The sequence below is a fragment of the Eschscholzia californica genome, unplaced genomic scaffold (assembly GCF_041429995.1).
Source record: "Eschscholzia californica isolate CP2 unplaced genomic scaffold, dmEscCali1.0.p SCAF_2, whole genome shotgun sequence".
Classification (NCBI taxonomy): domain Eukaryota; kingdom Viridiplantae; phylum Streptophyta; class Magnoliopsida; order Ranunculales; family Papaveraceae; genus Eschscholzia; species Eschscholzia californica.
The window spans coordinates 58,969,608-58,997,409 of NW_028238309.1; the positions used below are offsets into that span (position 1 = coordinate 58,969,608).

Here is a 27,802-nt window from a genome sequence, read left to right on the forward strand (position 1 = left end):
AAATTAATACTAGAATATAGGTACATTTAGCCTTGTAATTAAGTTTGTTCTCGTCGTCTTCTACCAATTCTGTTTGTGACATTCTTGCTTCAAATAAGTTCTAGAATTCAATGATACTAAATTATCGATACATATCACTACTTCAAAATGAAATAATAAGAGCTTAGAAAATGTTGTTTTTCTCTGCTTATTATATAAAACTAACTCCTTTGAGCCATTTCCATCTCTCTGAAACAATACGTCACCATTACGAAAACACTTTATTGGCGAAATGGTTTGAATACTATCTTCTTTGAGAAAGGTTAAAAGTTTAGTCCAAGACTTTTGGCGAAATGGTTTGAATACTATCTTCTTAGTTTCCCCATACTCCTTCATTACCCATACATCAGTCTTAGCCTTGTCAATACTACTACTATCAAATAAGCAAAGGTTCTCACTCAAAACACCAATTCTCATGAATTTTGATTTGTTTGATGACAATTTTTTATTCAAAACTTTTGGCAATGCCACTTCCTTGAACATCTCATCAACTACATCAAAAGTAAGTATAACATCACTTCCGAACAATCTAGTTGCTTTCCAATAAAGAGCTCCATTAACAAGCACACCACGAAGATTGGCGTGAACAATTTCGTAAGGAATGTCATGAAATAATAGTTTCCACGAATCTGACCCTAAAGTATAGAGTTCCACAGTACTACTAAAATTCGACTTCCTTTGAATTTTCAATAGCTTGTAATCGTCAAACTTGGAATCATAATAGAAACCGAACCCACATGTGATCACAGTAGTGAAATCATTATCGAAGACCCCATACGAGATAGTAGAGAAAGAAGATTGTGGTGTGGGTAGGAGTTTACATTCACCAGTAGATGGGTTCCAAAAGTAAATTCTATTTATAGCATTAGTAGGATGATGAGTGAGGCAAATTAAACCATTACAAGAACCCACAAATATAAGATTGGGTGTGAAAGAGATGAATGGGTAATCGCTTAAACAAATAGTTTTTTTAGATGCTAATGAATCAGAATCAATTGAGTATAATCTATTATAGTGATTGATAATGAGACTAAATTTGTCATGTTGAATAGAACTATTATTATGGTGAAGTTTAATGAAATAAGGGCCAGAAAATAGAGAACACCAGTATTTGGATACTGACCTACATCGTAAGATAGATTTCACTGGTAACCTCGCATAGATGTTGGTCATGATTTCGTTAGGGAAGCTCATCTTCGGTATTGAACATCTTCGTTGTCGTTTTATCTTCTTCATCTTCATCTTCATTCTTAGGGTTAGGGAGAGAGAAGTTAATTAATTAGCAGATTGATTGATTGGGAGGAAGAAAGAAAAAGAGATGAATACAGGCCAACAACCCTCGGCTCAAGTGGTAAGAGGTAAGTCTTCCAACTTAAAGGTCAAGGGTTCGAGGCACACGCTTACCAATTCAAAAAAAAAAAAAAAGACGAATACAAATACTAATATCGTATATAGTTAGTTAGGATTCCTAATCCAAAGGGAACTCTATTAACAAAAATTCTATTTCTCCCTACATTTTGGTCCCTCCCAAGCCCTCTGTCGATGTGGCGAAATATCATTGGGGTATATTTTCTCACAATTCTCTCTAATTCTTAAAAAAAAATTCAGTTTTAGGTCCACAAATCAGGCATCCTCTAGTAAAATAAAGTCAATTGTTTCAAACTAGTTTGACTAACATTTTGCAAATAGGCAATCGGATTCAACCAAATTTTTTTCTCTTCCTTTGATTACACGAAATCCAGCCGTCCACGTCGAACTTTAGACCCAATTTTTCAAAATTCCATCACTTTTTTTTTGACTCAAAGTTGTTTAATTTCTCAGTCAATATCACCTCAGGTTTCGGTTTTCGAAAATGATACATTGACAAATCGGGTGACCTAACCAATGACATATCCAGTCAGCAAGGTGACGTGGATTTCGTTGAATATTTTACCCAAAAATCTGAAACGTTAAAAAAATGAACCGCCCAGATCTAACTCCTTATCAAACAAAACCCAAAATTCGTTGAATACTTGTCAATGTAGCATTTCCGTTCAGTTTTTGTGAGGTGGGGATGACTCAACCAAAAGATCCAAAAACAAACAAAGGAATCTGGAACAAATGGGTTAGACCTTACCATCCCACCGCATAATAGCTTAGTAGTTACTACTTTTTTACCAAAAACTGTTTGGAAAGAAGATGGGGGAGATGAGGAGATATGAATGAGAGGCTGTGGATATTACCAAAGAGATGATGATGGCATTGTCTTATCCTCAACTAGAGAGAGATAGCTAGAGAGAGAAAAAGACCCCAAAGGAGAAGAAATAATGTCCAAAAGAATTAAGCTCCTCATCAACTCAAACTCCAAATTGAGTAATAAGAGGAAGAGAAGTAAGGAGAAAAAATAAATTTAGAGAGAGGAAAAAAAGAGAAGAGTGGATGATGGCAAAGTTGGTGGTAGTGCAACAAAAACAACCCTCTTTCTCTAATATCCTTCCACCATCTTCTCTCTCTGACTTCAATGGAATTAGATTGAAACAACACCCAATTCAGGTACACAAGCAACCTTCAATCTCTTTAGCAAAAAAGATTCCTTATCTTGTCACTCCACTCTGTACTCATTGAATGGAAAATCCTAGTTAGTAGCCAAAACAACAAGGACTTTTACCAACCCAAAACTTTTGAAAACAAAAATTCTAATTGGTTCGTCTGTACATTTTCACCTCTCAGAAAAGACTACTAGTTAGTGAAGAAATTTCAACTGTCGAATCAATACATTGTCACCTCTCACATTATACATGTCTGATGTGTCAGTGTTGAGCTTTGGTGTTTGATTAGTTTGAGTGTCACTTATCATACTTCTGATGTGAGAGATTTATATGTACAAACAAACCAAACATCTATAACTATAGCATCTAAGACTTATGTGTTATACTTTCTTTTCTCGAATCTAGCTTTTACCCATTTTCACAATTTTGACATACAACAGTACAAAAGGAAGACATGGGAAGCAAAAGGAGCATTACAAGTAAAAGCATCAGCAAGTGCAAAGAAAATTCTGATAATGGGAGGAACTAGATTCATTGGTATATTTTTGTCTAGGCTTCTTGTAAAAGAAGGTCATCAAGTAAGTACATTTTCATTTCTTCCATTTTTTCTTCATCTATATATTTGTAATTCAATTTGAGATGGGAAATCTAAATGTTGACAGGTAACACTATTTACTAGAGGAAAAGCACCCATCTCACAACAATTGCCTGGAGAGTCAGAACAGGATTACTTGGACTTCTCTTCCAAGGTGATCAATATGAGAAATGCTAAATGTAGGGGTGTTCGTTGGTTCGGTATCCAGTAATTTGGTATCATCCGTTACCAAACCGCTCATGGTTTGGTTAGTGATTTTTCAAACCATTACCAAACCGCTCATGGTTTGGTTCGGTTACTAACCAAACCATCATAAGCGGTTTGGATACTACTGGATACCAAACCATCCATAAAAAACAATTTGTTCTCCATGAAAATTGGCGAATCGAGTTACTTTCTTCATACACTGACGTATAAAATCAAGAAACACTCCTTAAAAATCTGGAGAAACAATCAAACTAACACAATACGTCGAAAACCATTTGAAACATTAAAGACATGTGCAGGCCACCGACCGAAATATTATGTAGTACATAGTAATATCATCGATACATGAATTGTTTTAATATAATACTAGCTAGTAACATTATATTATAGTGGTGTTGTTGTATTTGTATGAAATTATGGAGATATGATAGATATATTTTAGAAAAAAAATATGTAAATATACAATTATAAATATTAATTGAACTTAATTGGTTCGGTTTGGTTTTAATGGTTCCTAAAAATTACATCCATTTACCGAACCAAACCAGTTGGTTTTTGAAAATCTACAACCATACCAAACCACTCGTTGTTTGGTTTGGTTTGAAAACCAACTGGACCGGTTTGGATCGGTTTGGTTTGATTGGTTCGGTCTATTTTTGCACACCCCTAGCTAAATGGCCTGACAGAAGACACAAGCCGCGTGCTAATGTGTCATCCTGCCATTGGTCATGCCACGACACACGACACATCAACACTCAGCCAGTGTCGGCCTGCTTTTGTCGGGCCATTTAGCACTTTTGGATCAATTTATCCCAAAATAAATAGAAATATATTGGTATTTAATTGAGCAATTATCCTGACAGTTGATCTTTCGATGACCTAAATTTTGCTAGATATTGCACTTGAAAGGAGACAGAAAAGACTATGACTTTGTAAAGAGTAGCTTATCAGCTGAAGGTTTTGATGTTGTCTATGATATTAATGGTACTTAAATTACTTTCACAATTTAGTGTTTTCTTTTCATATATGATATAGTTTTTTCTTTTACTCGTAGAAATGAGCTAGTTAAGTAAGGAAAAGCCCGTGTTTATTTGTCAGTTAACGCTTGTAACTGCATTTGAAATCAGGACGAGAGGCAGAAGAAGTAGAACCAATATTGGAAGCCTTACCGAAGCTTGAACAGTATGAGATCATCAACTTTTTACTGTTTAAATTAGTATATTTTTGAAGTAAACTTAATAATGAAATTATTTTGCCTTAGTTTTATTATCTATTTATTTATATATTTTAGCACAAAAAAAGTTAGTTAATTTTAATATCTTATTTATTAAATTATTTTGACTAATTTCAGGTATATATATTGTTCATCTGCTGGAGTTTATCTCAAATCTGATTTATTGCCTCACTGTGAGGTGAGATTTTCTCTAAATCCCCCAATATCAACTCAGGGATATAAATGGGCCACGGCCCACTGGATATTTGCTGGGCCTACTCTGTACTTTACAGGCCTTTTCCTGTGAGTTTTGTCTCAAATACCTATGAGATTCTAAAGGCCCTCTCCATTATTATATTACTAAATATCCCGGTAACATAACTATCCGTAATCCGTTGGATCAATGGGCTCAATTCGGTTCACGGAGGCGGTCTTTCAGCTCGGGATGAAATTGTCCTTTTTTCTCCGAACTTGATTCTAAAACTCTATTCGGACCTCTTTTTTTTTTTGTTAAATTCTGTTTCTAACATACTTGAGTGGTGATTGTTGGTAGACTGATGCAGTGGATCCTAAGAGCAGACACAAAGGGAAACTTGAGACAGAAAGCTTACTTGTATCAAAGGGTGTCAATTGGACTTCTATTAGGCCTGTCTACATTTATGGCCCATTGAACTACAACCCTGTTGAAGAATGGTTCTTCCATAGGTTGAAAGCGGGTCGACCCATACCCATACCCAACTCAGGCAACCAAATTACACAACTAGGTCATGTTAAGGTTAGTTCACTTCTTCTATCTTTACTGTGAAAATGAAAAATAATTTGACGAATTTGAACTCAACCTGTGATATCTAGATTCAATCTAAAACGGGTAGATTTTTACGAGATACTGCTAAACATGGGAATGTACGGTACATTTGTTCGAATTACGATTGATACAGATTATAACTAAGTTAAACAATTTCAGGATTTAGCAACGGCATTTATTAACGTTCTTGGTAACGACAAAGCAAGCCAACAAGTGTTTAACATCTCCGGAGATAAATATGTAACCTTCGATGGATTAGCAAGGGCATGTGCTAAGGTAATTCTTTGTATCAAATAAGGCTAATAAAATAGCAGTCGGTTACTCTTTTTCGTGTATGTCTTCACAATCTTTTATCATGGGACTAATTTTTTTACGAATTTTTGTAAAGGCTGGAGGATTTCCTGAACCGGAATTAGTTCATTACAACCCAAAGGAGTTTGATTTTGGAAAGAAGAAAGCTTTTCCGTTCAGAGATCAGGTAAATCTTATTCGACATATATCTAGTCTTTCAAAATATCATATTTGAATTCGAACTCATAAAGAGAGTAATTCTTGTTCGACGGAAAATGCAGCATTTCTTTGCATCAATAGAGAAAGCGAAAAGCGTACTTGGGTGGAAACCAGAATACGACTTGGTAGAAGGTCTGACTGACTCCTACAATCTAGATTTTGGTAGAGGAACTTTCAGGAAAGAAGCAGATTTCACCACTGATGATATCATTCTCGAGAAAAATCTTGTTCCACAAAATTAAGCTCTTTTCATTTTACTTTTGATCATTTCAAAGGGTAATAATATTGGATTATGAGTATTTGTCAAAACCATAACAATATATTTAATTAAGAATTTGTTTAGCATTATCGTTTATATTTTCGTAAGCACGATTCATTAGGTTCGGTCTATTTTTGCTCACACCTATTAATGACATTTGTGTCGGTAGATAGACTTTGTTAACCACCGCTAGTCGGTCACTTCAATTGGAGGAGTGAGAAATTTGACCATTGAATTGTTAACTTTTTTTTTGGAAATTTTATTAATAAAAAATGTCTGTGTCCAATTGATAATACAATTGCTGCACTAGCCTGTGACTTTTATTTATTTATTTTTAATCCTAAATAGAATTACGTAAGATTGACCCAATTGCTCGTGCTAAAATAGTTTTTTTTTATTCTTTGAGCAAATTTGGGTTAACCAAATTACACTTAAAACAAAAGTGGGTAATTTGGATATTATATAAAAAATTATCGAATTCACCGTCCAAATCTCACAAAAAAAACAAAACAACTTATATAAAAACTTAAAGTAAAAAAAAGAAAAAAAAATTACTTGTCATTTTCTTGTATATGCACGCATGGGATCCAAAATTTAGAAGATTAAATAATCCTTTAATTATTTAATTAGTCTAGTTTTATTTTCTCACGCCATTGGAAAGATAGGGTAACTCCATTAATACAGAAAACGACCATGTAGTTACTAAGGGCCAACCATCAACCGTCATTGACAAAAAAAAATTAATAAAATTTGGAGTTCGAAAACGCTAGGGTCAGTCAATTAATACTAAAACAGATCTCAGTGGTATTCAAATGATCGAATCCAACGTTAGAGAACCTGCCACCTCATTCATTTGGTATGAGATTCGGGTTACATTTTGATTAAGGGACAGTTGAGAAACCGAGAAATCCGTTATTTTGGCGGTTGGACGTTGAAAGCGTCCAACTTCCATTGCCTGCGACCTGAAAACTTTCACAATCTAAACTACCAACTAATCAACTGTATGAGCGTATGTTTTATGTCCACGTGTAATATTTACCCACTCCCACTCGAACCATGAATATATTTTAGTATTTAAAATAATTTAAAAAGCAAAAGACCACACACATGTATATTACTTTTATGATGTAAGGATCCTTCAAGAAAGTAGGAGGTGGTTTCTATTTTGTTATGTTGTGTAATTATGTCGGTTGGTTTCCGTGGTTCGACTCAAGTTTCAGTCTCTCTATTTTACTCACCAAAATCGAGTCTTTTAGTAGTCGAAACAGATAATCTAACTATATTCCGAGTTGTCACTCGATCTGTTTCGCTGAATGAAAGCAGAATGCTTGGCCAAAAAATATTTTATTTGGGAAATCGACAACTAAACAGTAAAACATTCAATTGGACAAAAATCGAGATAGACCTAAAGTCAGTTTAGTCGAGGTGATAATAAATTTATTTTCTTAAGACCACTACACCCTCATAACATTACCAATTGTAGGGTGTTTGGTTCCCTACAACAACCGAATTTCTTTCTGGGTGTTGAGGGAATTTCACATTGGTAAAAGCAGCTACCTTCATAAGCACTATAACTTTTGACTTATGCTGAATGGACCTTCATAACTCTTGTCTTAGTTTTTAGATAACTCATAATCAATTTCTGATTTGGTTTTAAGATAATTCTTGACTTCAGTTTTGTCTTCTGTGCACAATATGATGTTTCGGATTCTAAGTTCTAGATTCAAATGAATGCTTTTGATTGTAGATTTTAAATATATTAGAATGCTCTTGATTCTAAACATGCTGGAACATCCCGATTCTGTGTTTTAAAGATACTAGAATATTTTCGATTTCATATTCTTGATTCCATCTTTTGGATTAAAGCTTATATTTCAAACACACACGGAATGCTTAAGGTGTTAAGAAGACAAGGAGATACAAATGAAATGAATTTTTGGGGTTGATTTGGTCCTATTTATAGGATTCGAATAGGCATATATTTAAAGACACATGTTGGATTTAGGAATAATATATGTTGGAACTTTTCACTTAATTCGAGCGCCAAATTTGGCTTGAAAAAGGGACTGAACATAATCCCTTGGATCTGTCCCCAATCCACCTGAAAAAGAAGAAAACATGTCGTTGGATGAAGATCTAGAGTGATCCAACCACGTGGCCAACTCGAGCGAAACGCGACCTTGTTTGGGCAGGACTGACTTTTCTGGATGTTGCTAATTTGCCGCCAGAACTTCTACATATAGTTAGCATGGATACTCGAGGCACAGTGAGGATGAGGAGAGGGTGGGGCTAATTTATGTTTTCTTGGGTGTAATTCTTTAGTGCTAGTTGTTTAGTTGGTTAGCTTCATGTTTTTGCGGTTTGAGTTATCCTTTTGTAACGGGTCGGGCCCTTCCTACGCTTATCAATACAAAAAAAACCCTCTCGACAATGCAAAACTTTATTTAGTTTTAAAGCTGATGTAATATCATTTAAATTTTATGTGCCTCAAGAAGAAACTCAATCTTCGGGATTCCTCTTGAACATCTCAAGAGTTCATATCACCATTTTCTATATTACAGAAAAACATAAGAAAAAAAGGGTTATTTTTCAAATGACCCCCAACTTTGTGACCAGCTTCCTGTCTAGCCCCCTAGATTAGCAAAAATACCCATATGGCCCTCTTTTTCAGTTACCGTTAACTTTCCGTTACTCTCTCTCCTCCATCTCTTTTTCTCTCTCTGCCACATCATCTGTTAGGCCACCACATCATCTTCTCCGGTGAAGGTCGCCAGCCGACCAATTTTCCGGCCGACGATCTTCAAACATTAAAAAAAACCTTTTTTTCTCTCTCCTCTGTCTCTAGATCTGGTGAATTAGATCTGGTTCACCAAATCAATGACCTGCAAACAGACCTTGATTCACCAGATCAATGACCTGCAAACAGACCTTGATTCACCAGATCAATGACCTGCAAACAGACCTTGATTCACCAGATCAATGACCTGCAAACAGACCTTCAAAGTCTGTTTCAGAGGCCATTGATCTGGTGAACCAGATCTAGAGACAGAGGAGAGAGAAAAAAAGGTTTTTTTTTTATGTTTGAAGATCGGCGGCCGGAAAATTGGTCGGCTGGCGACCTTCACCGGAGAAGATGATGTGGTGGCCTAACAGATGATGTGGCAGAGAGAGAAAAAGAGATGGAGGAGAGAGAGTAACGGAAAGTTAACGGTAACTGAAAAAGAGGGCCATATGAGTATTTTTTGTAATCTAGGGGCCAGACAGGAAGCTGGTCACAAAGTTGAGGGCCATTTGGAAATAATGCATATATAAATATGATGACCAATTATAGGGTCCATGGGTTTTAAGTCCAAAATAAAGTTTAAAAAAAGTTTAAGGTCCAATTTTCCCAGAAAATAGGTTTTTAGTCCTTTTCGTTTTGGAAGAAACATTGTTGATAAATAACGTGTTATGTATGACACATATAAAAAAAATGAAATAAAGTATGGAAAACATGAAATAAAGTATGAAACTTTAACAATAAATAACAGGTACTTTATGAAACAAAACAAGAATTTTTAAACAGAAAAATACTGTAACTTTGAAGTCTAGACATACTTTAACTAATTTGGACTAAATATCCATTATAATTATTATTTTGGCTTAAAATCTTATATTAATATTAAGGGGGACTAAATGTGTGTTTAGGGGTAGATTTTTGGACTAGGAACCCAAATATTCCCAATTATATTCTCTTTTGTTCTTATATTTTATCCATAATTGTATGTCATCTGATAACCTATCTGTTTAATAAGACTGCTGGTAAAAATGACCACAAATAAATTATGAATTCTATTTCATCTGAAATATCTTATTAGTTCTCACTTCATTCAACTAAAAAACGAATCTATTATTTCAACAAAAAAACAAACAGAATATGTTTAACACATGGTATAGACCCTTGACCCTTGTGTATAATTAACTAAATCTGATTTGTATAAGTTATATTTTATTTTGAGCCATCCAGTACCGAGTCACTGTCAGTCTGTAATTACAAAATAACAAGTCAACAGTTGATTGTCTAAGTCGTTGATAGTGTTGACTTAAATTCCAAAACTTCGGAAATCACAAGATCGATTCTCAGAGGAGGTGATATTCATGGTTATTAACTTAGGCATTTACGGAATAACAAAAAGAAAATTTATTATGTATATAACTTACGGAATAACAAACAAATCTGATCATTATATTATTATATTCTATCCCTAATTGCACATTTTGATAACTTCTCTGTTCAATAAGCCTCCCCTAAAAATGACTACAAATAAATTATGAATTCTGTTTTCGGCTTGATTATCTTATTAATTCTTACTTCTTAAAACTAACAAAACAATGTATTATTTCATCAAAAAAAGAAACAAAAATAATACGTTTAATCACATTCACATGGTATAGACCCCCTTGTGTATAATCAACTAAACCTATTTCATATATATATTTTAAATTTTGGGCCACCCACTATTTAGTCATCGCCAGTTTTTTAGTTATCCAGTTTCTTAATTACGGAATAACAAAAAAAATGTAATAGAAATATTAAAGTACAAATATGATAATTATTATCATACTTTTTCTAGCGATCCATTATCTATTAACCTCTCTGTTTAATAAGCCTTGGTACAAAAATAACCATAAATAAAGGCTACAGTTTTGGGGAAAACAAAAAAAATTCCGGAGAAGACGATGGAAAACAAATAAAACCCAAACCAAACGGACCTTATAAGTCACCGACCAGATGTTGCCAGCGACGGCCGGCAACTTCATCATCTTCTCTCCCCCCTTTCTCTCCCTCTATTTTCTCTCTTTTCTCTCTATTCTCTCTCTCTATCTCTTCTCTCATTTCTCTCCTTTCTCTCTCTAAATTCCGGCGAAGAGAATGGTCCCTTCGCCGGAACCTTTGTTTGGATCTGAAGTCCGATCCAGGCGAAGTTGTGTCTGGTTCCACCAGATTCGTCTTGTAGAACAAGACAACCTCGTCTGGTTTTCAGACGAGGTCCCGGCGAAGGAACATCTCCTTCGCCGGAGCATAAAAAGTTGGAGGTCGCTGGAACTAATGGTGTATGCCGCCGGGATTCGGTGGTGGTCGCAGGAGTTTTAGAAGAAAAAGAACAAAAAATGGTGATGTTTGGAGGAAACAATAAAAATTTGTTTCCACCCAAAACTTTTTGTCCCAGAAACCTTTCTTATTTTCCTGAAACACAGGCCTTAATAAATTATGAATTTTATTTTCATCTTGAATTATCTTATGAGTTATTTCCTATTTGACCCCTTATTTTGTGACCAGCTTCCTTTTTGGCCCCCTATTTTTCATAAATTCAAATATGACCCCTTTTTTTAATGTAATTGTCATAACTACCCTTCCTATATATATTTTTTCAAAATAAAATTAATTATAACACATGAAATTCCACCTCACTTCCACCTCACCTCTCTCTCCACCTCACATCTCAAATATGACCCTTTTTTTAATATAATTGTCATAACTACCCTTCCTATATATATTTTTTCAAAATTAAATTAATTATAACACATGAAATTCCACCTCACTTCCACCTCACCTCTCTCTCCACCTCACATCTCTCTCCACCTTGAATGTTTGCAAGAACCAGTTAAGGGTTTGCAAGAATCTGTCACTGGTCGAAGAGGAAGAATCTGTTAAGGGTTTGCAAGAACCAGTTTTTGTGGAGAGACTAACAAAATGATTGATGATTATTTAATTAGGATTCTACCCAAATATCCAGAAATGTTCCGAATTACTAATTCCAGTGGGAAAAGGAGTTCTATGGAGATTGAGCTTGTTACATGGGATCCTAATTTAGCGATTTATGTGATTGAAAATTTAGCCAAGTAACAACAGATTACAGAGCCGCGTTTTATGGGATCCTAATTGGGAAATGATAGAGTGACATAGAATTTGGTACTTAGAGGATGACATGTTTCTTCATTTGGAAACAAAAGCGGTCCCCACGATAGTTAAACTTTGAAAAAACTTTGTCTTTTAGTGTATTCCAAGTCATTATGTCATCCTCTAAGTCATTGTAGCATCTCCCATCCTAATTTAACTTGTTTCATGGGATCCTAATTTAGCGTTTTATGGGTGAAATCTTAGGAGAGATTTAATGAATTCAACATTACTCCATATGAAGTGTGTTTTAGAAAAATAGAAATAGAAACCTTTCTCTCTCTCTCTCTACAGAGAAAGAACTGAAATCCCAAGATCAATGTCAAAATGGGTATCCCTTTTAGTTGATCTCTTTAATCCAACAAATTGCATTAAATCCCAGAATGGGTGTTTCTCAAACTAAATCAACAAACCACATACAGAAATCCAAATCAAATACCTCCACAATTATGAGAAATAAACCCTAAATCAAGATCCCACCAAAACTGAACCGAACCCTAATACACAAATCTCTACATGAGATTTCTCTTAGATGTTGCTGAAGAATATTCAATGCAACAGTAACTATAAGCATTTCTTATGAATCCATTAATGAATATCTAATTCTGCCATTTCTTTGTTGAATCTCCTGGCAATCACCAAATGAAGTGTCAGGCCTGTTAAAGTGGTGGCTTTGAACAAACCACTCCGGCGAAGGAAAACCCCTTCGCGGGAGTGTTTAGAGTGAGAAAGAGATGAGATTTTTTTATTTTATTTTTATGTTTGAAGGTCGCCGACCGGGAAATTTTTCGGCCGACGACCTTCGTCGGAGAAGAGAAAGGTGAGTTGGAGAGAGAGAGAGAGGGGTGAGTTGAAGAGATAGGTGAGGTGGAGAGAGATGTGAGGTGGAGAGAGGTGAGGTGGAAGTGAGGTAGACTTTCATGTGTTATAATTATTTTATTTTGAAAAAATATATAGGAAGGATAGTTATGACATTCACATTAAAAAGTGGGTCATATTTGAATTTATAAAAAATAGGGGGCCAAAAAGGAAGCTGGTCACAAAGTAGGGGGCCAAATACGAAATAACTCTTATCTTATTGCTTCTCAAAACTAACAAAAAGAAAATATATTGTCAACAAAGAAAACAAAAATAATATTTAATCACATTCACAATGTATAGACCCGTTGTATAATTAACTAGATCTATTTCGTAGAAGCTATATTTTAATTTGGGAAGTTTTATAAGGCCTCCCCGATTTTGTTAAAAGGCCTCCCCATGAACCATTTTACTTGCTAAATTATCACTGAGGGGAGGTCTTTTAACAAAAATGAGGGGGCCTTATAAAATCTCCCTTTTAATTTTAGGCCCTCACATTTGATTTGTCGTGACAAATTAAAAAAGAAACCTTAATTGGAGTATTAATTGTGCAAATCTGATATTATATACACGTTTAGGTGGATGATTGAAGACCAATGGATACTGACAGTGTCGAGGAGAGGGAACACAAATATCTTGTGGTTCTTGTTGAGTCATAATATTAGGTACAACGAGAACACGTTTAAAATTTAATTGAAAAAAGTACTTAATAATTGATATGTTTTCCCTACCAGATTCGAAAATTGTCTGTAGCCAGAAGTGCTCCACCAGGATCCCACCCCAGTCCGCCTAGTCTATTTTAGTTTAACTCAACCCACGACATGGTCAGCTTCGTAAAGTGATTATGAAACTAATTAGAAAAAGAAAGTACTGGTGGAAGGTCGAAACCATTAACCCTAATAGCATAATAAGTTCATTATTAGCACAAAATAAGTTAACAGTCCAAAAAAAGAAATGAATTTTGAAACATACCAATCAAATCATTTTTGCATATCTTTCAATAAAAAAAAAATCATTTTTGCATATATTATTTTATGAGATTCAACAAAAAATCATTTTTGCATATATTATTTTATGAGATTCAACAAAAAATCATTTTTGCATGGTATCTTTACCTTATTGCATTAAGCAAAAACTAAATAACTCTTTACATTTTACTGTTGAATTTCACACAATTTGGTTTGTGTTGTGTACTAAACAAACTTATTCCTAAACATATCTACACATGCACTAAAGAATCATACATTAGTGATACATTTGTTAATCTGTACGAGACAAAAACAAATATTCAAAAAAAAACTTTGTCTATTTTATATGAAGTTTGGATCTTAAATCCAATTTACTTTTTAATTTGGACTTTTTGCCCACAGACCCGAAGATAAAAAACTAAGTATCACAACTATCCAAAAAAATGTGATTCATTGCGGAATAGATGGACCACCAACTGGACTACTAGTTGCTGGTTCTTTTTCTTTTTTAAATATATGGGGTAACTTGTTTTTTTTTTTAAGTTGAAATCCGTGGCTAGGGTTGGAAAATAAGCTCATGGGCCCAAAATTCGAAACGGGTACCCGTGACCCGAAGGACCAAGTGGCACATGTTCCCCGCAGACATAACCCCCCGTACCAGATGAAGAAAACGGACGGGCTCGGGTTGTATCCTCAATCCGCGTGACCGCCTGAGCCAGGACCATGGCTAACTCACCAACCCTATTTCCTTTTAACCTCATCATCCTGATCGGATACCCCCTACTCCTTAGGCAACACGTGCGAATTCTCTAAACATGGAAGTTAGAAAAACGAGCCATAATATTATCAGTGGCAAGAAGCCAGGATCATTAATTCACTAGACAACAATTAAGAGTCGGACATATGAAACTCCCCCGATAAGTGATCGTGTTATATACTCAGATTAACCATCTGTCGGTCATCTAAACTTGTCACTCAGACCAAATAAAAGGGTGTCTCTAAGAAACTTAAATATATTAATCGACCTTCGACACGTTACACAAATTTGTACACCTCATCATTGATGACTAGACCAAGGGTATTTTTGAAAAACTAAAATTTTACGTGTCCTGTTTTGGGTAATTTTATAAAGATAACAATCACTCTCCTTTTGACAGACACATTCTAGTTATTTCTAACTCTTAATTATTTACAATACAATCCCTAAATGTTTATTCCAGAACTTTCCAGTCACTATAATCCACCGTTAATTCCTTATTAGATCACGTGTCATCATCCTAATTAGGCCTTAGGAAGAAACAAAGTAAGTTCCAACTCCTTCATTTGAAGTTTATTTAAACACCCCCCACCCCTTACCCCATTTCACCACAAATTTAAACAACAACAACAACAACTTGAATTCTTTTATCACTTTCTCTCTCTAGAATCACTTTGATAATATATGGCTCCTGATCTTGTCACATCAACAACTATGAGTGGAACAATTTCAAAACAAGCTAGTTTACAAAGTAGAGCTTATGTTACGTTTTTAGCTGGTACTGGTGATTATGTAAAAGGTGTTGTTGGATTAGCTAAAGGTTTAAGGAAGGTGAAAACCGCTTACCCTTTAGTGGTGGCGGTTTTGCCTGATGTACCGGAAGAGCACCGCCGTATACTTGTTTCACAAGGTTGTATTGTGAAAGAAATTGAACCTGTTTATCCACCGGAAAACCAGACTCAATTTGCTATGGCTTATTACGTCATTAACTACTCCAAATTGCGTATTTGGGAGGTAAGTTTACTTTTCAAACATATAGCGGTTGGGTCCTAGATTGTTCGTTAATAGAATCTAACCGTTTTTTTTTTTGTTGAAACAAGAATCTAACCGTTTGATCAGAATCTTGTTCTGACGGTTGAAGTACCTTAATATCTGGTGTTAAAAACAGTATAAGGAGGTTGAACAAAACGTGGTATCTAATTCACCCTTCCCGTACTTGGTTCTAGACTTCTAGGGTCTTCATTTTTTATGGGCCCGGGTTTCTTCCACATATTTAGAGGAAGATTAAGTGGTGAATGTCTTTTCATACCTCAAATTTGATTCAAAAACTTAGTTCACTTGGATTGTGTACATATAGGATTCAAATACTGGTTCAGGCTAACCAGCACCGGCCAGGACAAGGGCCGTATGTAGCGGGTCCAGAAGAGCCTGGGCTGAGATGTAAGTAGGAGGTCCACACAAGCCCGGGTTGGCATGGGCCGAGCGCTAGGGGGTCCAGATGGCCCGTTAGCTACGCCCAGGCCTAGCCCAGTCTAAGCAGTAGGTAGGTGGAGGGCCAGATGAGCAGGCCTGTACAGAGTGGACCTTGAACTCAGACTGGGTTGTCTGGATGAGCTCAGTTGGGTCCATGTGAGCTCGGACAAGGCGCCCCTGCCTAGGCTTAGACAAAGGATCTGGTTATGAGTACCTAATTCAATTAGACTGACATGACTCGATTGCCTTAGTAAGATGTTTTGTTTCTTGTTGTATGTTTTTTTTTTTTATGAAAGTTTCTTGTGATATGTAGTTTGTGGAGTACAGCAAGATGATATATTTGGATGGAGACATTCAAGTGTACGAAAACATAGATCATCTCTTTGATCTACCTGATGGGCATCTATATGCAGTCATGGACTGTTTCTGTGAGAAAACGTGGAGTCACACACCTCAATACAAGATTGGGTATTGTCAACAATGTCCCGATAAAGTCAGGTGGCCGGCCGAGATGGGTCCACCACCATCCCTCTACTTCAACGCCGGAATGCTCCTCTTTGAACCCAATCTCTCAACTTATGATGACCTCTTAAGGACCCTCAAAGTCGCACCAACAACCCCTTTCGCAGAGCAGGTAAGGAAAAAAGATAAATCCGTCAAAGGGCAAACTGGTCTATTTGTATTCAGGGGTCATATGGTCATTTTTTGACATACAAGGACTGACTACTAATTTGAATGTATTTCTGGGTTTGTTTTGTACAGGATTTCTTGAACGTATTCTTCAAGGATATTTACAAGCCTATCCCTCTAGTCTATAATTTGGTGATGGCTATGTTATGGCGTCACCCTGAGAATGTAGAACTTGATAAGGTCAAAGTCGTCCATTACTGTGCTGCGGTACGTTTTTATGTTCCTTTGTTATATCATCTTACTTGGTCAAAATTAAAGGGAGCAAGACCTTAATTTGGTCAAATTTTGACTTTGAAACAGGGGTCAAAGCCATGGAGGTATACAGGAGAAGAAGAGAATATGCAAAGGGAGGACATAAAGATGTTAGTGAAGAAATGGTGGGATGTTTACGAAGACGAATCTTTAGATTATAAGAACTACAAGAAAACTGTGACCGGAGCGGAATTGGGGTTACCGGTTGAAGCAGTGAACCGTCAACCCGTGTTATCGGCTTTATCGGAGGCGGGTGTTGTTCATTATATAAAGGCACCATCAGCTGCCTAGTTTAATAAAAAGGGCAGATGGAAATGTATGGTGTTTATATACATAATATATGTAGATTTGAGTTGGAGAAGTTGGCCATAGGACTAGCTGAAGTGGTTCTTGTTGGGGCTGGGACTTTTCTCCCTTTTGGTGATTTTATGGTTAATTTTAACCCCTTGGAGTAAACTTCCAAGGGTTTGAGTTGGTATTTTGCTGTGAATTATGGGATGTTTGTATTTGTATTTTGTATCTGAGTTTGAATATGGAATATATTATTTTTGTAAAATATATATTTAAAATGTATAATATTTTTGTCAAAATTCTATTCATCCCTCTCTCTTTCCCCAGCCCTTTACCTAATGTGACGAAGTCTCATTGGAACATGGGTGCGTCTATAGGCGCCTCCTAAAACTACTGTAGGGGACTCTCCTCTGTAGGCGCCTCCCTAACCGACTATAGGGGCCTCCCGAGCACCTCCCTCTTCTCCTCATCTTCTTCGTTTTTCTCTTCATCTCTCTCTACTTTCAATCTGAAAATTAATCCCAAATCTGAAAATCAACCAACTAAAACTCATTCATCTTCAAAAAGATTTAAAACAAAAGATTAAACACAAAACGATAATACATTTTCTATCTCCTTTGGCTTCTTTCTCTCTCTATCTTAAACCATCTTAAACACAAAACTGAAAACCCTAGATTGACCATCCAATTTCGAAAGTTTGGTGAAAAAAACCCTAGATATGTTGTCCAATTTCAAAAATGTGAAGATTTAAAACAAAAATTAAGCAAAAAAAGATCCATTAATCTATAAAAAAAGATCAAACCAACAATAAGAAATAACCAAATCTCTATATTTGAAAGTGTAAAAAAAATGTGGATTTTGATTGATCTTAACCTAAACTGATTGGTGATGAATCAAAATGCTTTTTGATATTAGAAACAAGTTTTTAGAAGTTGATGACTGTCGGACTCTCCAGTCCGATTTGTTTCGGACTGGGCCAGTCCGAGACAAAGTTGTGGGCCTCGGACTGGTCTGCCCGAATGGGGGGCGCCTATAGGTGTCGGGTGTTGACTGCTGGTCAAACAGCTGTAGGAGGCCCCTATAGCAATTCGGGGAGGCGCCTATAGAGGCGCCCTTGGAACATATACTATCACAGTTCTTTCTATATTTGTTCTACATTCAAGTGATACGTCGCCACATCAGATGGAGAGCTGAAGGAGAGACCAGACAGAGGGATGAATAGAATTTCTCTATTTCTGTCAACATTTATCCTTTTTAGTAGGCAGGATTGTTAGCATCATTTATCTTGCAAATGTGGACACATTCCAAACTTAGAGTCCATACCAAAATATTGCAGTATTTTTATGTGCATATATAGTTGTATTAGTATATACTATACCAAAAAATTTATGATAATTGTAGGTAGAAAATCACAGTTGATGATTTTACTTTTTTAAACTCATAAAATCCTTCCATATAGTAATGTATCAATGACCTATATAAATTTACATTCTGTGTGTCTCTAACTTTGTACTACACCTCTTTCTCTTCCCAAACTAATCAAAAATGGGTTATCAAAATCCTTCTCCATTCTTATTGCTTGTCTCATTACTAATCTCATCATCCCTATGGTTTCAAAATCCAGTTTCAGCTAGAATAACCACAAAAGCAACTATATACGATATCGACAAAATCTGTATACAAGTACCTGATTATGAGTACTGTGACCTTTTCTTCGAATCACAACCAGATATTAAAACAGCTCAAATTCCTAGACTTGCTGAATTAACAATAACACAAGTTATTTACCATATTTCTCCTGGTATTTACAAAAAACTTGGAGATCTTGCTTTTTATGAAAAAGATCCAAAATTCAAAAAAGCCCTTAAAAGATGTTTAGCTTTTTATTCTATGGTTTTAGATGATTTTGATACTTCTTTGCAGAGTCTTGCTCAAAATAACTATAAGGATGTTTTACGTCGTGAGAAAGATAGTATTCCAGTGCCTAAAAATTGTGAAGATAGCTTGAATGCTGTACCGGGTCATAAATCGCCTGTATCCGATGTGAATAAGGAGATGGATATTCTTATTAGGATGGCTTGGGCAACTGCTACTCTATTGCCTTAAGTTTATTCATTGTTTTTTCATTGCTATGAAGATTTAATTAATAAAATACTTTGATTAGATAAATCATGTGTTCTATCTTTTATTTATGTTTATTTTAAGAAATACTCTATTATAAATATACGTGTGGTAGTTTGGATGGGTTGGTTGTTGATTTTTTGTGGGGTTCATTGGTATGTCGGTTAATTCTTAGAAAAATAAATTTTATGGTACAAATCATATTCTTTGAATTAATCTTAATTATTTAGAAAAATTTATATATATAGATATATATATGTTTTTTTTATTTCTTCGAGGGATTAATTAACTTCTATAGGTTGGATGATCGATTCCCCTTGCCTCCCAACAATAACTTTTGTTTTCTAACTTATTTTTGCTAACCTCTTTTTACTTAGGTTCCATCTTTAGGGATATTTATTTCCTCTCCATATTATGTTATGCTCTCTTTATCATTAATGTTCTATTTGTGACGATGTTTTTCTAAATCTCCCTCAATCTCTGCACGTATTGGTTATTTCCTCTCCAAATTCTGTGTATTATGTCTCTTTTAAGGGATAAAATGTCTTTTTTTGTTTACATAAATTAGCACGCTCCTTTTTATGTAATTCAAGTATGTATAATACTAATTATTTATAGTGAGATTACAATTCAAACAACTCATAGGTCAGCTGCAAGTTGTCAATTTGAGTTGGTTAAGAGTGTAACATATAGGGATTCTTGGTTTGAAATTCACATAAGTGTTTTTGGACAATTCACTTATAACACAACAATTTAAGTGATTTTAAAGTAGTTAGTAAAGCAACTTGTCAATCATTTCTTGACTTTGCATGCTTTTTCCTTTATTGTTTATTATAACTAAAACATACTCTCATAAAGAAAAAATTCACGATGGGCCGCTGAACGTCGCGTTCTTCAATGCATAAAAAAAAAGTGACCATGAGGGACCAAACAAAGTAAAAGGTGGTAATTAGGATTGTTATATAAGCTAATTTCTTAGTTAACATCTCTTACAAAACAAAAAATAATGTTAGTTAACATCTTCTAAAAACGAAAAATAATGTTAGAATTTGTTTGAAAATCCAAATTTAGTTTTCTCCAAAATCTCATTAAGTAGAGTTCTAAGAAATTCAAGTTACGTCAAGGATACTTCTTTATAAGTAAATTACTAAAGTGATCTAACATTATTAAGAATGTACAGTATTACTATAGTTAAGAAATTTTAATAGAATTTAATATTTTTAAAAATGAACTTAAAAATTAAGTTAATGACTGGAATGACTGGTGGCAATTTCCAACAATCAGGCATTTTATAGGACTGGTGAAAATGAGAAACTTGTGGATTTAGCTACATCACACATGATGCATTTTCTGGTTGTTATGCTTTAAATCGAGAAATTTTCATGTCCAAGCTGTTTGAGTTTAACCCCCATCGAACAATTGAAAATATGAATTCTGACTCAATGTATGAATCGACTCGAGTTAGATTCTAAATTGATTGTTTTTGTCTAATTTGTGATGTCTGACTCGTTTGATTAGATTATTTGGGTTCATTAGATTAAGATGATTCAAATTCAAACAATGAGAAAAAAAAATAAACCATCTTAGTTTCATTCACGAAAGGTAAATTTATACCGACATAGATTTAAATATTAGTATGCCTACGAGCCAAAATCCATTGTGGGAGTGCCCATAAATTGTCTACGTCCGTGGATATACACATCGACCAAGCCTACAACTAGAAAAACGAACAAGTCTGGGCACTCAGCACCCAAGTGACTAAAAAATGTGTGTATATTGTACGAGGAGCCGAGGAGGCCATCACCAGACAAAGAGGTGAGCACTGGACAAAGAAGTCAATCTTTATCTTCTAAGAGGGAAGACACTAAGCGAGAAGACACGATACACCACTATCCATATTCCAGAACAGCTGACCAAATAACTCTCCCACCATTATATATGTTGAGCATTTCCGACATTCAAGGTGATAGCCGACCGAATGATATCGCCAAGATACCCGTTATGGAATTGGAGGTGTTACCACCATTCAAGATGACAGCTGACCAAAAGATACCACCAATATAACCGCTAAAGTGGACGTTACCGCTAAAGTGGTTGTTCATTCTGTTCTGCGCGACACATATAACCTCCATTGTCTTTGGGAAATGTGGTGGTTTGAATATGACAATAACTAGAAAGCTATATATGATCTCCAACTTTTCATTTTTCTTACTATTTTATCTGGATTGCTTCTATTATTCTATAATTGTATCACAAAACATGTGTTATTTCTAAATATTCAATTATACAGAACATAGGCAAAACCAGTTCTAGACTTATTATGTTCCCATATCAAATCTTGCAAATTTGGATACAACCCAAACTTAAAATTCTATACCAAAATAGTGCAGTATGTGTATGTGTATACATAGAATTAATATCAAATTTTTGATGTCAATGGTAGCGAGAAAATCACAGATGATGCTTACTTTCTTAGACTCAAAAGATCCTTCCATATAATATATCAATCACCTATATAAATTCACATTCTCTGTGTCTCTAATTTTGTACCACATCTCTTTCTCTTCCTAAACTAATCAAAAATGGGTTATCAAAATCCTTCTCCATTCTTATTACTTGTCTCATTACTAATTTCATCATCCCTATGGTTTCTGTTAGAATAATACATATAATAGTTAGGGGTTGTTTAGTAATTTGCCCTTTAAGGGTCTTTTAGTCTTTTATGATTAGTATATATTTGTTAAGTTGTAAACCTAATTTAAGAATGAGATTCATAGCCTCCACAATGTTTCTCCTCTTCCTTCTTCTCTTTGATTATTGTTGTTGATTTTAACATGGTATCAGAGCCTTACATCTCAGAAAGTTTTTTCATCATTAGGGAGTATTAGAAAGAAGTTTGTTAGGTAGTATATTTAGGTTCTTTTTTGTTTGGAGTTTTGGTTGGCCTTTTGGTGAGGTGGTTTGTTGATTTGTTTAGTGCAAAGGAATAAGGTTAGTTTGTGGAAGGCCTGACTGGTTTGTTGGGAATTCGGACAAGGTATTCTTGTTTGGTGGGATTGTGAAGTGGTTGTTTTTGTGGGATTTGAAAAAGAAGTTTGGGCGTATTTGATTTTGGAATTGGATGGATATGATTTGGTGGATTAAAGGAAGAGGCGTTTTTGAGCTAGTAATAAAGGAAGAGGTGGTTTTGACGAGATTGATAGGTGGTTTAATTTTGATTTGGTAAGGTGGTCTGCGGTTTTTGAAAGAATCGGCACTTAGGTGGTTTTGGAAAATGTGGTTTTTGGATTATGGTTTTTGGTTTGTATGGTAGAAGAAGGGTTGGACGTGTTGCCGGTTTTTTGAGTTGGGCAGTTTTGATTTTTGTTGGGTAGTTTTTTTTTTTAGGTGGTTTTGATTTGGAAATTGCCAGGTGGTTTTCCCAAGGCCGGTTTTGACGGATCAAGAACAAGAAAACAGTAGTTGGTTGTTTTATTTTTGCTGGGTAATTTTTTGTTGGAGGGAAGTTTGGGATTTGATTTAGGTAATAGTTTTGTTTTCTTGGAGGTAAGAGAAGGTAGTTTTGAAAGAGGTTTTGAAAAATAATGAAGAAGAGGATTTGATGGTGGTTTATAAAGTGGGATTTGTTGGTTGTTCTCATGGGGATAAGGAGGCGGTTTTAGAGAATTTGAAAATGTGGTTTTGTTTTGGGTGGTTTCATTGTTGGAGAAGAAGGGGAGTTTGTTTCGCTAGCTGGAGAATTATATTTCCCAACGGATCGTTTGGCTTCCGCAAGAAAATTTCTCATTGCAGATCTGATATTGTTACTTCCTACTTCTTCTTTGTATTTCCTTAGATAGTCTGTTTGGTGATTTTTGGGGGTAGAAGAAGGTGGTTTAGTTTTGAAACCCTGTTTTGATTTGATCCGTAGTTTTTAATGGTATTAATTGGTAGTATTGAATGGTTTCGGCGATTTAAAATTGTTGGCGGTATTGAAATTGAATGGTTTAGGAAGTAATTGAATGATAGTTTTGGTTAGGATTTGATTTGAGTGGTTTTGGATAAGGTGGTTCTAGAATTTGGAGGAGGTGGTGTTAGTGAAATATTTGAAAGTGTTTTTGGATTTTGTCATTGCTTGTTGGTAGTGAAGTTGTTGGCGGTTTTGATTTGCATTTGAAAGTTGGCAGTATTGCATTTGAATGTTTGGCAATATTGCATTTGCATCTTCTTATCCTCTTTGGGCAATATTGCATTTGAATCTTCTCCTCCTCCTTTGGCAATATTGCATTTGAATGTTTGGCAATATTGCATTTGCATCTTCTTATCCTCTTTGGGCAATATTGCATTTGAATCTTCTTCTCTCCTTTGGGCAATATTGCATTTGCATCTTTTTCTCTCCAACGATTGCATCTTCTCCGTTTGCAGTTTGGCAGTAATTTGCAGTATTGAATTTTGGTTCGTAGTATCGGATTTTGGTTTAGCAATTTTGCAGTATTGGATTTTTGGTTTGCAGTATTGGATATTGAATTTTGGTTGGCAACATCGAGTTTTTGGATTTTGGTCGGCAGTATCGGGTATTAGATTTTGGTGGGCAATACTGGACTTTGGTTGGCAGTATCGGATATTGGATTTTGGTGTAGCAGTATTTGGTTTAGCAGTGACTTGTTCACCAAGTCACACTCGGTTCCACGCTTTCGTTGGAAAAGAAGAGCCTTGTTTGGTTTTGGTTTAGCAGTTTTGCAGTATTTGGTTTAGCAGTGACTTGTTCACCAAGTCACACTCGGTTCCACGCTTTCGTTGCTTAGCTAGCAAACTCTCGATGCTTTTCGAAATCGCACCGTGAGTTTGAGGGAGGGTGTTAGAATAATACATATAATAGTTAGGGGTTGTTTAGTAATTTGCCCTTTAAGGGTCTTTTAGTCTTTTATGATTAGTATATATTTGTTAAGTTGTAAACCTAATTTAAGAATGAGATTCATAGCCTCCACAATGTTTCTCCTCTTCCTTCTTCTCTTTGATTATTGTTGTTGATTTTAACAGTTTCAAAATCCAGTTTCAGCTAGAATAACCACACAAGCAACTCCAGAGCAAATCAACAATATTTGTAAACAAGTACCTGATTATGGGTATTGTGAGAATTTCTTCAATTCAAAACCAGATATAAAAACAGCTCAAATTCCTAGACTTGCTGATATAACAATCTCACAAGTTATTTATCATATTTCTCCTGGTATTTATAAAACACTTGGAGATCTTGCTGCTGATGAACAAGATCCAAGATTCAAAACTGTACTTTTAAGATGTGCAGCTAGTTATGCTGGAGTTTTAGATGATTTTGAAGAAGCTTTGAGGAGTCTTGTTGAACGTAACTATAAAGACGTTTTACGTCGTGAGAAAGATAGTCTTCCCGTGCCTAAAAGTTGTGAAGATAGCTTGAATTCTTTACATGGTCATAAATCGCCTATTACCGATATAAATAAGGAGATGGAAACTCTTATTAGGATTGCTTGGGCAACTGCTACTCAATTGTCTTAAGTTTATTCATTGTTTTATTATTATTATTTTCTGTGTCGTACATGGCTATGTTGGTTAATTCTTAAAGAATAAACTTTGTGGTACAATTCATTCTACCAATTAATCTTGTTTATTTAAATAAATCTACGCATACTTTTTACTTTTTCCAGAGACTAGGGTATATCCCGTGCCCTAGGGCACGGATACTTGTATCAATCAAGAGTTACGAAATTTATTGTTATATTTTATTGAGAGAGAGATTGTTATTAGTTATTATTTTTTTTTTCTTTTTCTTAAATTAGTTATTATTTTATTGAGAGAGAGATTTTAATTTCTTTTTTTTAACCCTTGAGATTTATTTTGTTACTTTTTTTCTTAAATTAGTTATTTTATTTCTAAGGTATATCCCGTGCCCTAGGGCACGGACATTTGTATCAATCAAATGTTACGAAATTTATTGTTATATTTTATTGAGAGAGAGAGAGATTTTTATTAGTTATTATTTTTTTGTTTATTTTCTCTTAAATTAGTCATTATTTTATTGAGAGAGAGAGATTTTTATTTCTTTTTTTAACCCATGAAATTTATTTTGTTTCTTTTTTTCTTACATTAGAATTTTTATTTCTAAGGAGGAAACGATTATTGTTTTTTTAAATAGGTAACTTTATTTCTACGAAGGACTATATTATAAATTTTGAGAAGGGCTTCTAGACAATATCCTTTATTAAAAAAGGATGTTTGTCCCAGTCATCGTTTTCCCTTCTGTTTTATATAATAGATTAATTAACTTTTATAAATTGTTAGAATACACACTTTCACAATTATAATTTATTCTTACCGTACAAGTTATAACCTACAAAGTCTACTTTATAGATACATCGAAATTGATATAACCACCTCCAAACCCTTTGTAAGGCTATGGGAGGCTCTTATAAAACTTCACATTTCCTACTTTGCGTCAAATAATAACAACTCATTCTCTTTGTCAAACAGATTTTTTTCTATAGGTGCTTAGAATCTATGACTAGAAGGTGAAAGACTAAGCCTCCTGCCACTTCAACCAATGGTTGCTCTCAAATTGGCAAATAGATGAGTGCTACTTCTCTTCTCCAAAAGAAGACAACTATAGACCATCAATAAAAATATTGATACAACTAATTTTGATTTATTTTAAGTTTAATTAAAGGAGATTTAAATCTTAGTTAACTTCTCCTAAAAATTAAACGAAATGATGAGTGCATATATAAAATTTGTTTGAAAATCCAAATTTAGTTTTCTCCAAAATCTCAGTTTATGTAAAAATATTCTACATGTAAATTACTAAATTGAGCTAACATTATACTAAGAAAATACAGTTATAGTTGTTTAGAAATTTACAAGAATCTAATATTTAAAAAAAATGAACCTAAAAATTTAGTTGAGGACTGGAATGAGTGAATGAGACTGGTGGTATTTTCCCGTGGTATCACTAAAGCACTTTATAGGATTGGTGGAAATGAGATATTTGTGGATTTAGCTCCATCACACGTGATGCATTTTCTAGTTGTTACGAGTGCCCGAGCTGCTCTTTGAGTTTAATCCCATTGAACAATTGAAAATATGAAATCTGACTCAATGTATGAATTGACTCGAGTCATATTTTAGACTGATTGTTTCTGTCTAGTTTGTGATTGTTTCTGTCTATTTTGTGATGGTCGACTCAATGTATGAATCTGACACAAACCACACCACCTTAGTTTCATCCACGAGGTAAATTTTATACCGATGGAAATTTATATATATTAGTGTGTGGGGTTATGAACTTACGAATTGAAAACATGGTTAAGGACTAACATATTCCACGAATGTCGCGAAATTAGATGTAAAATATAATTTGTAGACCGTTGTGGTTGGTACAGGGGTGACCCTGATTTTAGAGGCCAAAAGCGAATTCCAAAAAGGTTGCCTACATACGTTTCACAAGAAAACTTTTCGATTATAGGGGCTTTCCACATTTTCCTTACACCTAATGTGAGGCTTTAAAACAAAACTTGTGTTTATAACTATGCAACCTTACTCGAATGATTTGATTGAGTTACTCAAAAAATGTTTGGGTTTGGCAAGAACCCTACCTGTTCCTGGTTGAACTCCTGATTATGTTGTTCAACAGAGTAACTCGGTATACTCGAAGAATTAGTAGCTTGGTCAAATTCATTCTTCTTTTAAACTAGGCAAAAAAACAAAAATTAGAAAATGAAAGAACTACGAAACCATGATTCTCTGAGAAGGGAAAAAGGAGAGCGAAAAATTCTTCTTTTTCATGGTGAAATGGTGATAGTGTTGTTTGTGGTATGCAGATGGTGGTGGCAGTGTAGTAATGGTTGTGGTGGTGGTGGTGGTGGTGGAGGAGGTTAAGAATCTTGGCGTTGGTTGGGAAATAGAGTTATGTTGGCAATTGCGGTGGAGGTTTAGTGCGGTGGAGGTTTAGTAAAAGTAGCCGTGAAATGGTCAGGATGCCATGGTGGTGATGGTACTAGCTAGTGTGGCCGTAGGTTAATTTGATAACTATTTAGCATGTGTGACAAAATATTCGTCTGAACGGGGTGCCTTCAAAATTCAGTTCAACCAAGGCCTAATATGAGAAGACACATCAAAGCTAGGAGGGTCAAGGACGTACAAAGTCAGAAGCCACTTGATGGCCATTGGATATGGGCACGGGTGAGAAGCTACATACTCAGTCTTAGGGGTGGGAAAAAGATCCGGAAGACCGCTATCCGACCCGTTCGACCGAGATAAAAAGTGTCCATGGACACCCGATGGTCATAA

General features: G+C 35.0%; 3 protein-coding genes across 3 annotated transcripts; 2 read left to right on the top strand and 1 right to left on the bottom strand.

Moving 5' to 3' along the window:
- Positions 1-60: 60 nt before the first annotated feature.
- Positions 61-1,343, bottom strand: LOC147559650 (F-box/kelch-repeat protein At3g06240-like). The gene has a single exon (XM_086659206.1). It carries the CDS (start codon positions 1,285-1,287, stop codon positions 61-63), a length of 1,227 nt encoding a protein of 408 aa, XP_086515332.1. The 5' UTR covers positions 1,288-1,343.
- Positions 1,344-2,081: 738 nt separating this feature from the next.
- CRB (chloroplast RNA binding protein) lies at positions 2,082-6,245 on the top strand. The gene is made up of 10 exons (XM_086661547.1): positions 2,082-2,571; positions 3,008-3,145; positions 3,230-3,316; positions 4,263-4,353; positions 4,497-4,551; positions 4,721-4,781; positions 5,136-5,357; positions 5,547-5,663; positions 5,776-5,865; positions 5,960-6,245. The coding sequence occupies exons 1-10, from the start codon at positions 2,458-2,460 to the stop codon at positions 6,137-6,139; spliced, it is 1,155 nt and encodes a 384-aa protein (XP_086517673.1). The 5' UTR covers positions 2,082-2,457; the 3' UTR covers positions 6,140-6,245.
- A 9,038-nt stretch (positions 6,246-15,283) lies between these two features.
- On the top strand, positions 15,284-17,648 carry LOC147559652 (galactinol synthase 2-like). Its single transcript, XM_086661546.1, has 4 exons — positions 15,284-15,691; positions 16,464-16,784; positions 16,913-17,047; positions 17,141-17,648. The coding sequence occupies exons 1-4, from the start codon at positions 15,362-15,364 to the stop codon at positions 17,381-17,383; spliced, it is 1,029 nt and encodes a 342-aa protein (XP_086517672.1). The 5' UTR covers positions 15,284-15,361; the 3' UTR covers positions 17,384-17,648.
- The last annotated feature ends 10,154 nt before the right edge of the window (positions 17,649-27,802 follow it).

Excerpts from the sequence above, each read along its gene's own strand:
- LOC147559650 (XM_086659206.1), bottom strand. The coding sequence starts at position 1,287 with ATGAAGATGAAGATGAAGAAGATAAAACGACAACGAAGATGTTCAATA.
- CRB (XM_086661547.1), top strand. The coding sequence starts at position 2,458 with ATGATGGCAAAGTTGGTGGTAGTGCAACAAAAACAACCCTCTTTCTCT. Across the intron at positions 5,358-5,546 it reads CACAACTAGGTCATGTTAAG|GATTTAGCAACGGCATTTAT; the intron begins GTTAGTTCACTT and ends AAACAATTTCAG. Across the intron at positions 5,866-5,959 it reads CTTTTCCGTTCAGAGATCAG|CATTTCTTTGCATCAATAGA; the intron begins GTAAATCTTATT and ends CGGAAAATGCAG.
- LOC147559652 (XM_086661546.1), top strand. The coding sequence starts at position 15,362 with ATGGCTCCTGATCTTGTCACATCAACAACTATGAGTGGAACAATTTCA. Across the intron at positions 15,692-16,463 it reads CCAAATTGCGTATTTGGGAG|TTTGTGGAGTACAGCAAGAT; the intron begins GTAAGTTTACTT and ends TGTGATATGTAG. Across the intron at positions 17,048-17,140 it reads TCGTCCATTACTGTGCTGCG|GGGTCAAAGCCATGGAGGTA; the intron begins GTACGTTTTTAT and ends ACTTTGAAACAG.